Source organism: Macrosteles quadrilineatus, unplaced genomic scaffold (genome assembly GCF_028750875.1).
Source record: "Macrosteles quadrilineatus isolate MER2022 unplaced genomic scaffold, UCM_ALF_1.0 Scaffold_3__2_contigs__length_128488019, whole genome shotgun sequence".
Taxonomy (NCBI): Eukaryota; Metazoa; Arthropoda; class Insecta; order Hemiptera; family Cicadellidae; genus Macrosteles; species Macrosteles quadrilineatus.
This window is the reverse complement of record NW_026542596.1, coordinates 125,335,664-125,347,730: the sequence shown is the minus strand read 5'-3', so window position 1 is coordinate 125,347,730 and position 12,067 is coordinate 125,335,664. Positions and strand designations below refer to the sequence as shown.

The 12,067-nt window shown below is 36.2% G+C and overlaps 1 protein-coding gene across 2 annotated transcripts in view; it reads right to left on the bottom strand.

The window, feature by feature from the left end:
• Positions 1 to 7,876: 7,876 nt before the first annotated feature.
• The window catches only part of LOC128989726 (RNA-binding protein 24-B-like), a 67,152-nt gene continuing 62,961 nt past the window's right edge, over positions 7,877 to 12,067 (bottom strand). For both annotated transcript variants that reach the window (XM_054411742.1, XM_054411743.1), the window contains exon 5: positions 7,877 to 10,368. In XM_054411742.1, the coding sequence (XP_054267717.1) occupies positions 10,211 to 10,368 (158 nt within the window). In that variant the 3' untranslated portion in view covers positions 7,877 to 10,210. The remainder of the gene's footprint in view (positions 10,369 to 12,067) is intronic.

The window sequence follows — 12,067 nt, the reverse complement described above, 5'->3', positions numbered from 1 at the left end:
AAACCAAAAAAATGTTTATCATTTGATTGTTTCTTCTTGATTCCACTGGATTTTTTTTCATCTTTGTTAAACTGTTTTGGTTAGAACTTCAAAGTAGTCTACAATATTTTACGCAGCTACTCTTGTAGTAGCAATGAATTGCACAAGGAGACAGACCTTGTACAAATTTATTATCCGAGAAGAGATATATCTCATCGGCCTTTGATCAGATGTTAAACAATAAAGCAACAATACACCATTACAACGCTCTGTTTAGCATGACTGGAGCTAGAAGCCCTTGACAATGCCAGCCTAACACGCTGAAGGGACATAATATAGTAAATAGACTCAATTATATATAGCTGGATGAATAGAAATGCATCTTGGTAAATACTTCTTTGTGATTAAAAATAGTTCACTGGTTTACTAACTTGAAATTTAAACAGTTCAGCTTGATAAAATATTAATGTTTCAATAAGAAAAAAAATAAACTAAGGCCCGATTTCACCAAACACTTAAACCGCCGTTAAACCATGCTCTAACTGCAGTTAACTCTTAACTGACGAAATCGGATTTCACCACCCGCCGTTAGAGCTAGTTTAGACTAAACCGCCGTTAGATAATTAACTGCCCAATTTTGACCGGTTAACTTCTTTAATCTTTCGTTAAGTAAATATCAGCTGGCTTTAAGTTTAAAGTTTATATGGAAAGGCGAAATGGTAGAAGAGAATACGGTACGAATTAGCTTTTGAAAGTACCGTAAGTGATGGCAATGAAGAGTAGCCTATGTTGTTCACCGAACTAGGTGGATAAGAGAAAGGGTTAATGATTTTAATAACAAAGGTGAAATTGATTTTATTAATAGATATGAACTATCAAAACGTTTAGCCTTTTTCTTTAGGAAATTAATACAAACCACTACTGTATTTAGGCTATCCCACATAGTGCATTGCTTTAGGTTATCCCACAAGGTTTTTAGTTAAGGCGTATATACTGTATGTTATCAGCAGCGACCGCATTGATTCCTCTGATTGGCGATCAAGAGCCGGGACACTCTTTTATCCCGGCTAAAAATAGTGTCCCGGCTCTTCTAGCAACATAATCAAATTTATTATTTCATTGTTAGAAAAAATAGGCTCCCTTTTCCTTCTCCCGGCTATGGGTAACCCTAACCCAAGCCCAAGTTCAAACAATTGTTTCGCGTTCGGCCAGACGTAATTAAAGCAAAATCTAAACCTAAGTTGTCATTATTCTGCTAGTATTTTATAGCAAATAATTATTTTGGTGTTATCTTTATTGTGTCTTGTTCTTGTAATTCTTTTGACTCCAGTTTTTTTTTCACTACTTCAAATGTACCAAACTGGTTAGTGAACAAACATAATATTGAACATTCCTGTAAATAGTTGGATTTTGAGTCTTGACTCGACTTCAAAACTCAATCAATTTGTTCCTCGAATATGTTTGGTCAGCATTGCTTTGCCTTTATTTACTTATGTTAATTGTTTTGGTATTTATTCTTGCTTTCTGTTGTTATTTTGCTCAGAATCTATTGTATTCCTGTAAGCTTGCTGTCTTCAGTTTTGTTTTCACTACCTCATAAACACTGATTTATTTTCTAGGTTATGTTTACTTGCTCCCGCAACAGCCCGGTATTATGACAGTTCACTGCCACAGCCACCTGGATTTTACTCTAAACTCTCGTTTATAAAACCAGCGTTAGTTTTGACGCGTTTTCGTTGGTGAAACCAGATTTCCTTAACTGTGGTTTAAATCATCGGTTAGTTTTAACCGAAGTTTAACTAAACCATCGTTAGCGAGAATTTGGTGAAATCGGGCCTAAGACAAACTGACATGTAGCATATTCAGCTCTATCTAAGATTTGGCTTGCATCTGCTAAATCTTGATTAGGTTACTTTTGCTTGTTATACACTTTTACATAACCTCAAACAGAAAGGTATTTTTGTTGGTAAAATGATTTATAGTTTGGCCAGTGGCAGACTGAGCTGTGGCTAGTGTCATGGATGTATTCACTAATTAAGATGAAAATAGCTTCTGGCAGAAGATATAAGAGTTCAGTTATAGGTCGTTCATTTATTCCTGGACTAATGTTTTCTTGTTCCAAGTTTTTTTCAGTGAAAATGAGATTTTTAGCACCTTTCCCAATAAAAATACTCATAATTAGAATAATTAAATGACAAAATTTTTTTGAAAGTGCTAGAGTAAATGCTATTTGTGGCAACACTGTGATTCATTAATCGGATTGGGTCTGAAACCATGGGAATTTCCAGGATCATGCTTAAACTGGAGGCTTTCAATATCCCACCGGATAGTTTATCCTCTTTTTCTTAATGAAGTATTGTTAAAACTGTGACTGTGTTTATAATAAGACGTTACATTCACATGTTAAGGTATAACCCACCCAAGTTAAAGTTAAGTTGAAGCCACTCACAGTCTATGCGCTGGTATAAATTACGAGTTTCAGTTGACCACTCTAACTTTTTAGCCATGCCTAACACTAACAGAAAGGGTGACCTATCAGAGGTAGTCCTACCTATAGGCAAACAAGGTGGTGCCTGGGGCCCTGCACAGCAGCCATATTTAAGGTATTAAGGGAGCTATTGAACTTCGCCTTGGGCCCCGGCAGGATCTCTAGGGCCGCCACTGCAACCTATTATAAGCTCCAAATGAATTTTCATGTCATATCAACTATCACAGTAAGAAAAATCTAAGGAAGGATGTAGAATTGTAGACTGCAGCGCACTCTGGAGGAAGTGGCTTAGTCAACTATATGTTTCTTAAGTATTAAAAAAATTGCCGATCTGTGTGGATCAAATCTCTCAAGTTCTTATATCCCAAAGTCATTGTTCTAAGAATCTCTTCTATTTCTACATTAAAATCAAATATTAATCTAGTCATTAGTATTTTTTAAGTCCAGCGCTGGTGATAACATAGAAAGGCTACTGGTACCTGAAGTTCCCCTTGACCACCAGTCACACTGCAATAACATAACATGCCTTTCTGGGGAGTATAAACGTCAACTCCGCTATCACAAAAGTTCCCTATCTTTTTTGTAGGCGTACCACTTCACAAGACAATTAGTCGGCCTTCAGTAACAAGACTACAAGATCGTGTCACTCATTCTACACTCATCTCCATTTTACTTGGCTTAAAATACCTACCTTCATATGGTCGACATTTCAGATAAAAGTATAAAATGCACATTTTTTATAACATTTAGTTGTGGGGGAAGTTGCTACAAATGGAAAACATTAGTATTATAGTATAGGGTACCGGTACTTTATACTTTTCAATGAAATGGCGACCATACAAAGTAGGTATTTTAAGCCAAGTATGAATGGAGATTAGTGAAGGATGAGTGGCGCGATCTTGTAGTCTTATTAGTGACTAAGGCCGACTTATTCCTTAGACACAGCTGTTAATTAATGCCCCATACAGCTAACGGCAACTAAGGGACGTACAGTTTATAGTGGAATCCGAACCACATTTTTGCCTAGGTATATACGAATTGGTATAATTTTCAGGATAGTACTGTGGAGAGATTATCCGCAGTATCTTTTCCCAAGAAAGTTATATTTTTGTAACTTGGGCGAAGAGCCAAAAGTTGCAAAAACGGAGGCAAAATTATAAACTCCCCTCTGGGATTACATGACCAAGCACAGAGTTTTTAATTTAACGCATATTTTTGAGTGCTCTTTTATTTTAAGTCAGTAATTTTTTTGAACTAAATTAAACTAAAGATTTTTTACACCCATGATCCATCATCTTAATTACTGTATTTGCACACCTGTTGATGGGCTCACGCAAACATTCCTGATATATATGTTACACTCAATCTCCGAATTCGGACAATGTCCGAAATTTCTACCCACTCCGCGATGTGGATAATGCAAAATACCCACGTCGCGGAGTGAGCATTTTATTTCGGACATTGGCCGAAACGAAATGCCCAGACCGCGTTGTGGGTAAACTGATTTACTCAAACGCCGAAGTCAAAACCTTCTTCGGCGATTGAGCAAATTCAAAATACCCACAACGCGATGTGAGCAAAAGTGATTGCCCACGTCGGATAGTGGGTATTTCTAGTTTGCGCAAACGCCGACTAGTAGTTTATAAACTACCGTATACCCAAAAACCTACATGAAATCCACAATCACTAGGTAAAATAAATAACATTTATGTTTGTGGTTATAATTATTTAATGAATAAATATAATTTTAGAAAATACAAGAAAACAGCAAATTACCGATTAGGAAAGAATATAAGTCTCATTGCTCTCTATATACGTCTTCATTATGGATGTTCAGGCCACATTGCTTCCTTTGTCGCAATCATTGTCACATTGTGAAAGTATTTCGATTGACGTAGATTCTTGTTCTCCATGTTTGTTGTTGTTTACAATCGTTGGTCAGACTTCTGGTGTAGTCATCCATAGGAGTTCCCTTTTCGTTCTCTACTTCAGTCAAACTGCATTCTAGCTTAGAGAGCTCATATTCAAGTTCTTCCTCGGTTGTTATTATCTTCACGACTTCTGATGTCAAAGGAGAATCTATTAGTCCATTTCTCTGAGTTGCGCCGAATGGGTTTCTCTTAATAACACTGTGTTAACTGTTGTTCTGAGAATTTTGTATGATCTGGAGGCCATTTGCCCAGCCAGAGGAGTTGTTGTCGGCCATCCAAGCAACAAGACTATCCCTTACGTCTTGATTAACTTGTTCGACAGACCAAAACAACATCTCACAAGAGGTAATCACTGAACATAATTATATTAACTTGATCACGTGCGTATCACTACAGGATAGCAACAGTAAAGAAAACACAATACAGGTACAGGTCCGTCCATCCTAATCGCAGATAGTGGAAATGGTGGGGGTGACATGTCTAAACTTAAATTCGGCGTTTGCACAAACTAGAAATACCCACAACCCGACGTGGGCAATCCCTCTTGCTCACATCACGTTGTGGGTATTTTGGATTTGCTCAATCGCCGAAGAACGTTATGACTTCGGCATTTGAGTAAATCAATTTACCCACAACGCGGTCTGGGCATTTCACTTCGGCCAATGTCCGAATAAAATGCTCACTCCACGACGTGGGTATTACACGCCGTCCACATCGCGAAGTGGGTAGAAATTTCGGACATTGTCCGAATTCGGAGGTTGAGTGTAACATATATAATAATACTCACTCACCACGCACCCTCTCCACTACATGCTTTAGGTTGTGGGGCACACTGCTATACAGGGAAGTGTAAATGGAGTACAAATCAGCCTATACTTCTTACAGTCGATACTACCAAGAATAACAAAGAATTTAACATTAGACCAAATTTTGATATATCTCTATTCTCATTTTTGGCTGTATGATTTGTAACAGATTTGAGACCGCCTTCTTAAACTGGGATGAATTCAATCGGCTTACAATATCTGACAGGTTGAAATTTGGTACAGAGAAAACATCCAATAGTACACTAATGTGTTGTCTAGGGAAGTCCAACACCGCCCCCCTTGCCCTCATGTCCTTACAACGCTGGAGGAATACCCTGTGCCCTGTGCAGGGTGAACAGCTCTCTCCGTTCCGTTCGGGCTCTTCCTTGTTCGTCACAAGTATATTTCCAGTGCAACATACCAGAGCTGACATCGCATGGTCATTCCATAATGTAGGTCCCATTCCTCTATACTTTACTTCTCTAAGATAATAAAAATTTGACAAAGCAATAAATATCTTAATGCACCACTACACTTTGTTTATTTTACGACTACTGGTACCTTCAAAATTAAATAGAATAAAGTAATTGCTTGGATATTGCCTTTATAATTTCTTTAAGCAAATATTGTATATGCAACTTTAGAAAAAAATTTTTGGTTCTACTTAACATTGTGGGGGGAAATCTGAAATCTGAAGACTGTTCCATTTATATAGTCTTGTATATATCTGCTGTATCCATACTTTATTCCCATTGAAATTAATAAGATCAGTAATTTGTATACACTATTTGTGGACCCAGAGGTTGTCGAGTTTGTGGGTTATCAAACTATCAAGAAAATAAAAATGTTTAATGAGTTTAAATAAATGAATACATAATAGACAAATTTTTACAAATAAATAAAAAAGTTGAATATTCAAAATATTCAACAATTAAAACTTGAAAAGTCAAACACAATAGTAAGACCATAGACAAAAAGAATTAAATATATAAACCGTCAGCTGTGCTGCGGTTACCATTGGTTCTGGCGCACACCACTGGGATCGCCACGGTAGTTACAGTGTACGCGCTACGTAAACTACAGCGGTGTGCGCCGGAACTTATGGTAACCATGGTAACCACAGCACGGCTGACAGTCTATATTTCATTCTTTTTGTCTATGGTAAGACAAAGCCAGCTATATGTTTTCCCTGACAGCTGTTGACTGTCGAGTTACTTAAAAGGACTGTCAAATAATCGAGGTTTTACTGTACAGTAAATAGGTTAACTATTCCCTTTTTAGGGGTTTTAAATAGACTATGTTCATGTGCAAAAATAAATACAAAGTGGTCCACGGACTCCTTAACCGAGTTGGGTACCACTGCCCTAAGACCTAAATCATACGGAGGCTAATGCCGTCGGCAAGTCCGTGTCAGCCGTACACTGAGCGCTGCCAATGTGTATGGTCCCGTCAGCAACACGGTGTTGGTGACAGGGGGACCCTGTCTTACAGAGCGCTAGCGTCAGGGGGATACATTTGCCACCCGACTACTGGCAGATCAACTCTAAGACCTTTTTGACCTTTTTTGAGTGATCATCAACACTTTGTCTGTCTTTCTTATTTTCTCACACACAGCACTAAGGAGTTTGTGAAAATAATCAACTGACTTTCAAAAGTAACGAAAGAATATCTCTTCATACTTCCTGTCTGAACATAAGATAAAACTATCCTTTCAACAAACGTCAAGAACAGGATGGGTACTCTATCGTCTTGTATTCTTCCGATAATATTCTTTGATAATGTGCATTAAGATTAAACAACCTATTGATGGTGTCCATCTTGGAAATAAAATAAGTGCTGTGACTGTAATTGCGCCCGGAAGACGCTACGTATAACAGACACACAGTGTTGGTGGGAAGGGATCAACGCGACGCATTTGCCGTCACGTATGATATGGACTTTTTCGGGCGCGATGGCAATAGCGATGATATGATATCAGCCTGAAGGATTAGTATTTTCTGTTGCAATGGGAATCCTAAACCTTGTATTTTTTTTTTCACAATCAATAAGTGACTGCTGTAAATGTGTAAGGTCAGGAGCTCATCAAAAATTGTTAATCTCATTTAAAAATAAGAGTAAAATGGTTTCTGCCATCTCTAAGCATTATTGTGAAGTGAAACTGACCATGTTCAAACAAACTGCATTCAGGGGATGCATTCCAAATCTGCGTTATCTCTTCCTTTTAAAACACATTGCGATAACTATAGCAACAGGCCCTCCTCACTCATTGGAGCATCCGAGCAATTCAGACAACTGCATTCTTGGACCAAAAGTGACATTTTTGCAACCTAGTTACGGATAAAAAGTTGTAGAGAGTAAGTCGCCAAGTATGTCAGTAGCCTTAGGGTTGATGATGGTTATTTCAGGACTGCCTTTTATTTCTTTTTAAACTTTATAAATGTTAATATGCCAATCAATAGGGCCTATAATACAGAAAAGCCAACTTTCAAAATTATATTTTTGAAACATCCTATCCAAACTCTTATGTTCTTAGAATTAATAAAATTCCTGAACATAAGATAATACTATGCAAGGAACAACGATTTCACCACATTATAATACCTCTTCCACCAAAAGAATCACAATTATAAGTATAAATTAATTTTATAGATTGGATAAATAACACGCTGAAATTTATAAGTAACATTTTATTTTATAGCTACAATTTTTCCTATTTATAATAGTTATATATTAAATTGTGAATTGATAAAATGACATGAGTGTTATATACGGATCAGAGATGTGTTAGTGATGATGAGACTGTACTCAAGGCACTGAGTCTGTTATAACTTGTACGTTTGACACTCTGGTAAGGCCAGATAGGACGGTAATGAGTTAATAAGTACTTTACTGTTCTAACAACAGGAATCACAGGGGCAAATCATATTTGCTCTTCCTATTTAATAAACAACTGAGCAATATTACACTATAGAGATATGCAAGATACGAATACGAAAATACAAAACTGTAAAAAAATCAACTAACACTAAACACCAAATTTATAATATTGCACCAAACAAAAAGTGAATGAGAAATGATTTTGCATAATTTAAGGGAGGAGTTACATTTACAAGATTGACGCAGTCGTACGAGCGTCCCAATTAAATCGGTGTATTTATTGCACATCTCTATTAGAACATAAATGATAATTACTTATGGAATAAACTACATTATCTAAATTACTAAATATTATAAAAATACTGGAAATAGCTTCCCTAATGTATTCGGGTAACAGATTTCCAATATAACATTGGGTAATATACCCTGTCCTGCTCAATCACCGTCAGTCAGGAGGATATGGACTAGATATTAAAAATATTACATTTCATTAATGTACTTAATAATTATTGCTAACACTTACGATTACTAATATATTCTATTGCTAAGTAACGTGTTTTTAAATATATGAACAAATTTTACACGTCATCTAAACCCCTTTTAATGGTATGAGGTATGGCGATCGCATTTCGAAGCCTCAAAATACTAACGATGGCACACGAAATGGATGCTGTAGCAGTGCTTGAAAAATATGATCAGTCAACTTGACTAAACGGAACTAAAATTAACAGGTTAGTGGTTGGTTTGCTGATATGTCAACATGATGAGATCAGAGCTGTACTCGAAATACAGTACTTGAAAATAGTTATGTTGCATATCATGTTTTTCCATAATTAGTTTGCATTTTTGTTATGCTTTGGTCACGCTTAAATATTAAGTGATGTATGAAATAATTTCAAATATGAAAACACAGAGCTGATTTTTTACTGGCCAATTTTGATAATAGTTTGTGAATATTCTTTTCTAGCATAAGTACGGTAGTACATGTACACCTTCAATATTTAAGTAGTAAGAATATTTTTAAATTGACTACCAAGGCAACATCTAAAAACATTTAACATATCAAGCAGTGCTCTAAACTTAACATTAAAACCTCTGACTACAAAGTTTGTTGACTGAATTATTATTTGGTATGATTTGTTAATTGACATAGACTATCAAGTCTTGCAGTTGGATATTCTTTGGTCAATGTATTTGTACATTTAGTTGTAGTTTCACTACAGACATTTTCTGCAGTGTGATGTTAGTCCAGGTTTAGTTTGTAAAAATTACATAAAATGTTATCCAGAAAACTATCTTATTATTTTTATTTTTTAAATAACTTTCCCATATAGCACTGGGGCAAAGCAGTTTAGATAACAGATTTACTATCTAATTTACAAGTTACTTAAGATAATGTGTGGGGCATGTGTTAATATCCCCATAAACATAGTACAATTGTATAGCTAGGTAAAAGAAATAAGTTAGGGTACCTATGTGGTTCAAAAGCAAAATTCAAGTCGCCTCATTTTAAAATGTGAAATTGCGATTGTAATTGAAAATGAGATTCTTAAAATGGTAAACTAAGAAAGTTTGAGTCTAGTACACGGTGATACAAACATTGTTAATTATAATGTATTATTAAATATTTACAAATATCATAGTTGCATCACTAATAAGATACATCAAAGAGAAAAATTTAAGCTGTCGTACGAAGTATAAGAACTAATGAATTAATTAAATATTTTTGTCGAGCTAATAAATAATTAAGATTGTAAAATGTACATCAAATGTCTACAACAAATAAAAAATCTAAACATCGTAACAGAAGAATATATTAATAAATAAATATGAAGGCCTAACGAAAAAACATCCGATAACTTTTAATTTTAATAAAGCTTCGGAATTCGAACGTTCCCCCGTTCAAAGTGATTTCTCAGAGAATCTGTGTAAGGAAATTAAACTACCCTATGAAAGTAACTAGTCCATTACGATTAACGATAAATTAACACTAAATTACTGCTAGATGCCGCACAATTACGTTTGCACAATTATGTTTGACCACACGATCACAACCGATATTGCCAACAAGATAACAATGTTCGGCCCGAGGCCGGATAACAATGTGAGGGCTAAGACGAGGGAGGGGATCATTGTAGCCTTGCCTCCTGCAGAGTGGCTGCTTGTGCTGCGGCTGCGGTGTAGGGTGACAGTCCGGTAAAGGCACTGGCTGCAGTGGCTGCGGTGGGCAAAGCTGCGGACTGCTGCAGAGTGGCATAGGCATACGGAGTCACATAGCTGGCAGCCCCTGCACAAACACATTGGTTAGATCAGGGCCCTGACACTGTTATGCAGACATAGACCTTTGTTAACACATTGTCAAACTCTACATTGTCAAGATCCTTGAACAAGGCTGGAATCAGGAGATTTGTTTGGGGGGGGGGGGCAAGGATTGATTCCCCCCCCCCTCCTAACCAAAATACCAAATACCTGCGTAAGCTATTATTTTAGACAGGTTATTATTTAGGCTAAGCTATTATTTTAGGTTTAGATAGGATTTGAAATAACAAAAAATTTTATGAGGAACTGATGAACATTTATTTAAAACCTTAAAACTTTATTTTTCTGGCTTTCTTTGTGGCAAATATATTGATGATCTCGTCAAAGTTTATGTGTCTAGCTCTTTTATTTTATATTAAGATGACACTATTTGTCAGCATCTCTTGGCCCGTTGTACTTCTTAGGTAGTTTTTTGATCAGTTTCAATTTACTAAATTCCGTTCTCCAGTTGCCACGGATACAGGGAGCGTGAGAAAAAGTCTTAACTTAACACAGTTGTTACATTGGGGTGGGCCTCATCTAGCTTAATCTCATGAATAACACTTAACGTCGTTCTTGCCATGATGGAGGAGTATATTTCCTTTCTTGTCTCAAAGTGATCTATTTCAGGGCAAATTTTGTTCATGAGCGAGGTAGAGAAACAATATTACTGAGCCCCGAAACGGGACTTTAGTGACAAGTAGTGAATGATTCTTTTCTTCACACTGCAAAGAATCAAAATCGGTTAATATAATGAATAGCTCTAAATTAGTGCTTCTGTGGAGCAAAAGAAAACTTTGATTGTATGGGACAAGAAAAACTTTGTTGAGGCTGGAAAATAATATGATTTTATAGATTTGAAATCAACAATTTTAGAAAAGCTCTCTGCTGATTGGAAATTATTTCCATTACAGAAGGCCAATGGTTGTAAACAGAATGATGAAAATTATTTTTTCCTCGTTATAAGAACATCAAAATTATTTGAAACAGGTTGATACAGTTAAATAGGTGAACATGTGTAACATAAGTGGTGGTTTTAGAGGAATGGCAGCTATTAGCAGATGGGGATGGAATGTGAGTGGGGGAAGCCCACAAAGTACACTTTCCCTCACTAGCCTGGAGGCCAGAGAACTCTCCACAGAGGTGTTCGTTTCAATTATAGACATGAAAGGATCCCATCAAGCAGAGCAGAGAGGGTGCTCATGAAGAATTACTCAGTGTTTAGTCTTGACTTTGGCTTTTCATACATAAGAAATAACGATATCAGGACAAAAATCACACTGAAAAGCTTAAACAGCATACATTAGACTAGCATGGTGCAATCACCATGCTAAGAAGAATGTATTACTCTAAACTATTTGTTTTTATGATCGACTAGAACAGTTATAATATAGCTGCTGCAAAAAACAAAAAAAAACTACATTTTAAACTACATAATCAGAGAGTGCACTCTTATTGAGTCAACAAAAGCCATGTTACTTCATACTTTAATCGAACTGAGAAAAATAAATACTTAGCTAATCTGGAACTTTTACACATGCAGCCCACTCCTAGTGTTGAGAACAGGAGTTAAAGGAGTTCATGACATCCTCGAAGGCTCAAAATTTCCTTTATGTTTAGAACTTTATCTATGCTTCCATACCAAAAGGTTTTAACAAAATATCTTATTGCTACTGAAGCTATACATC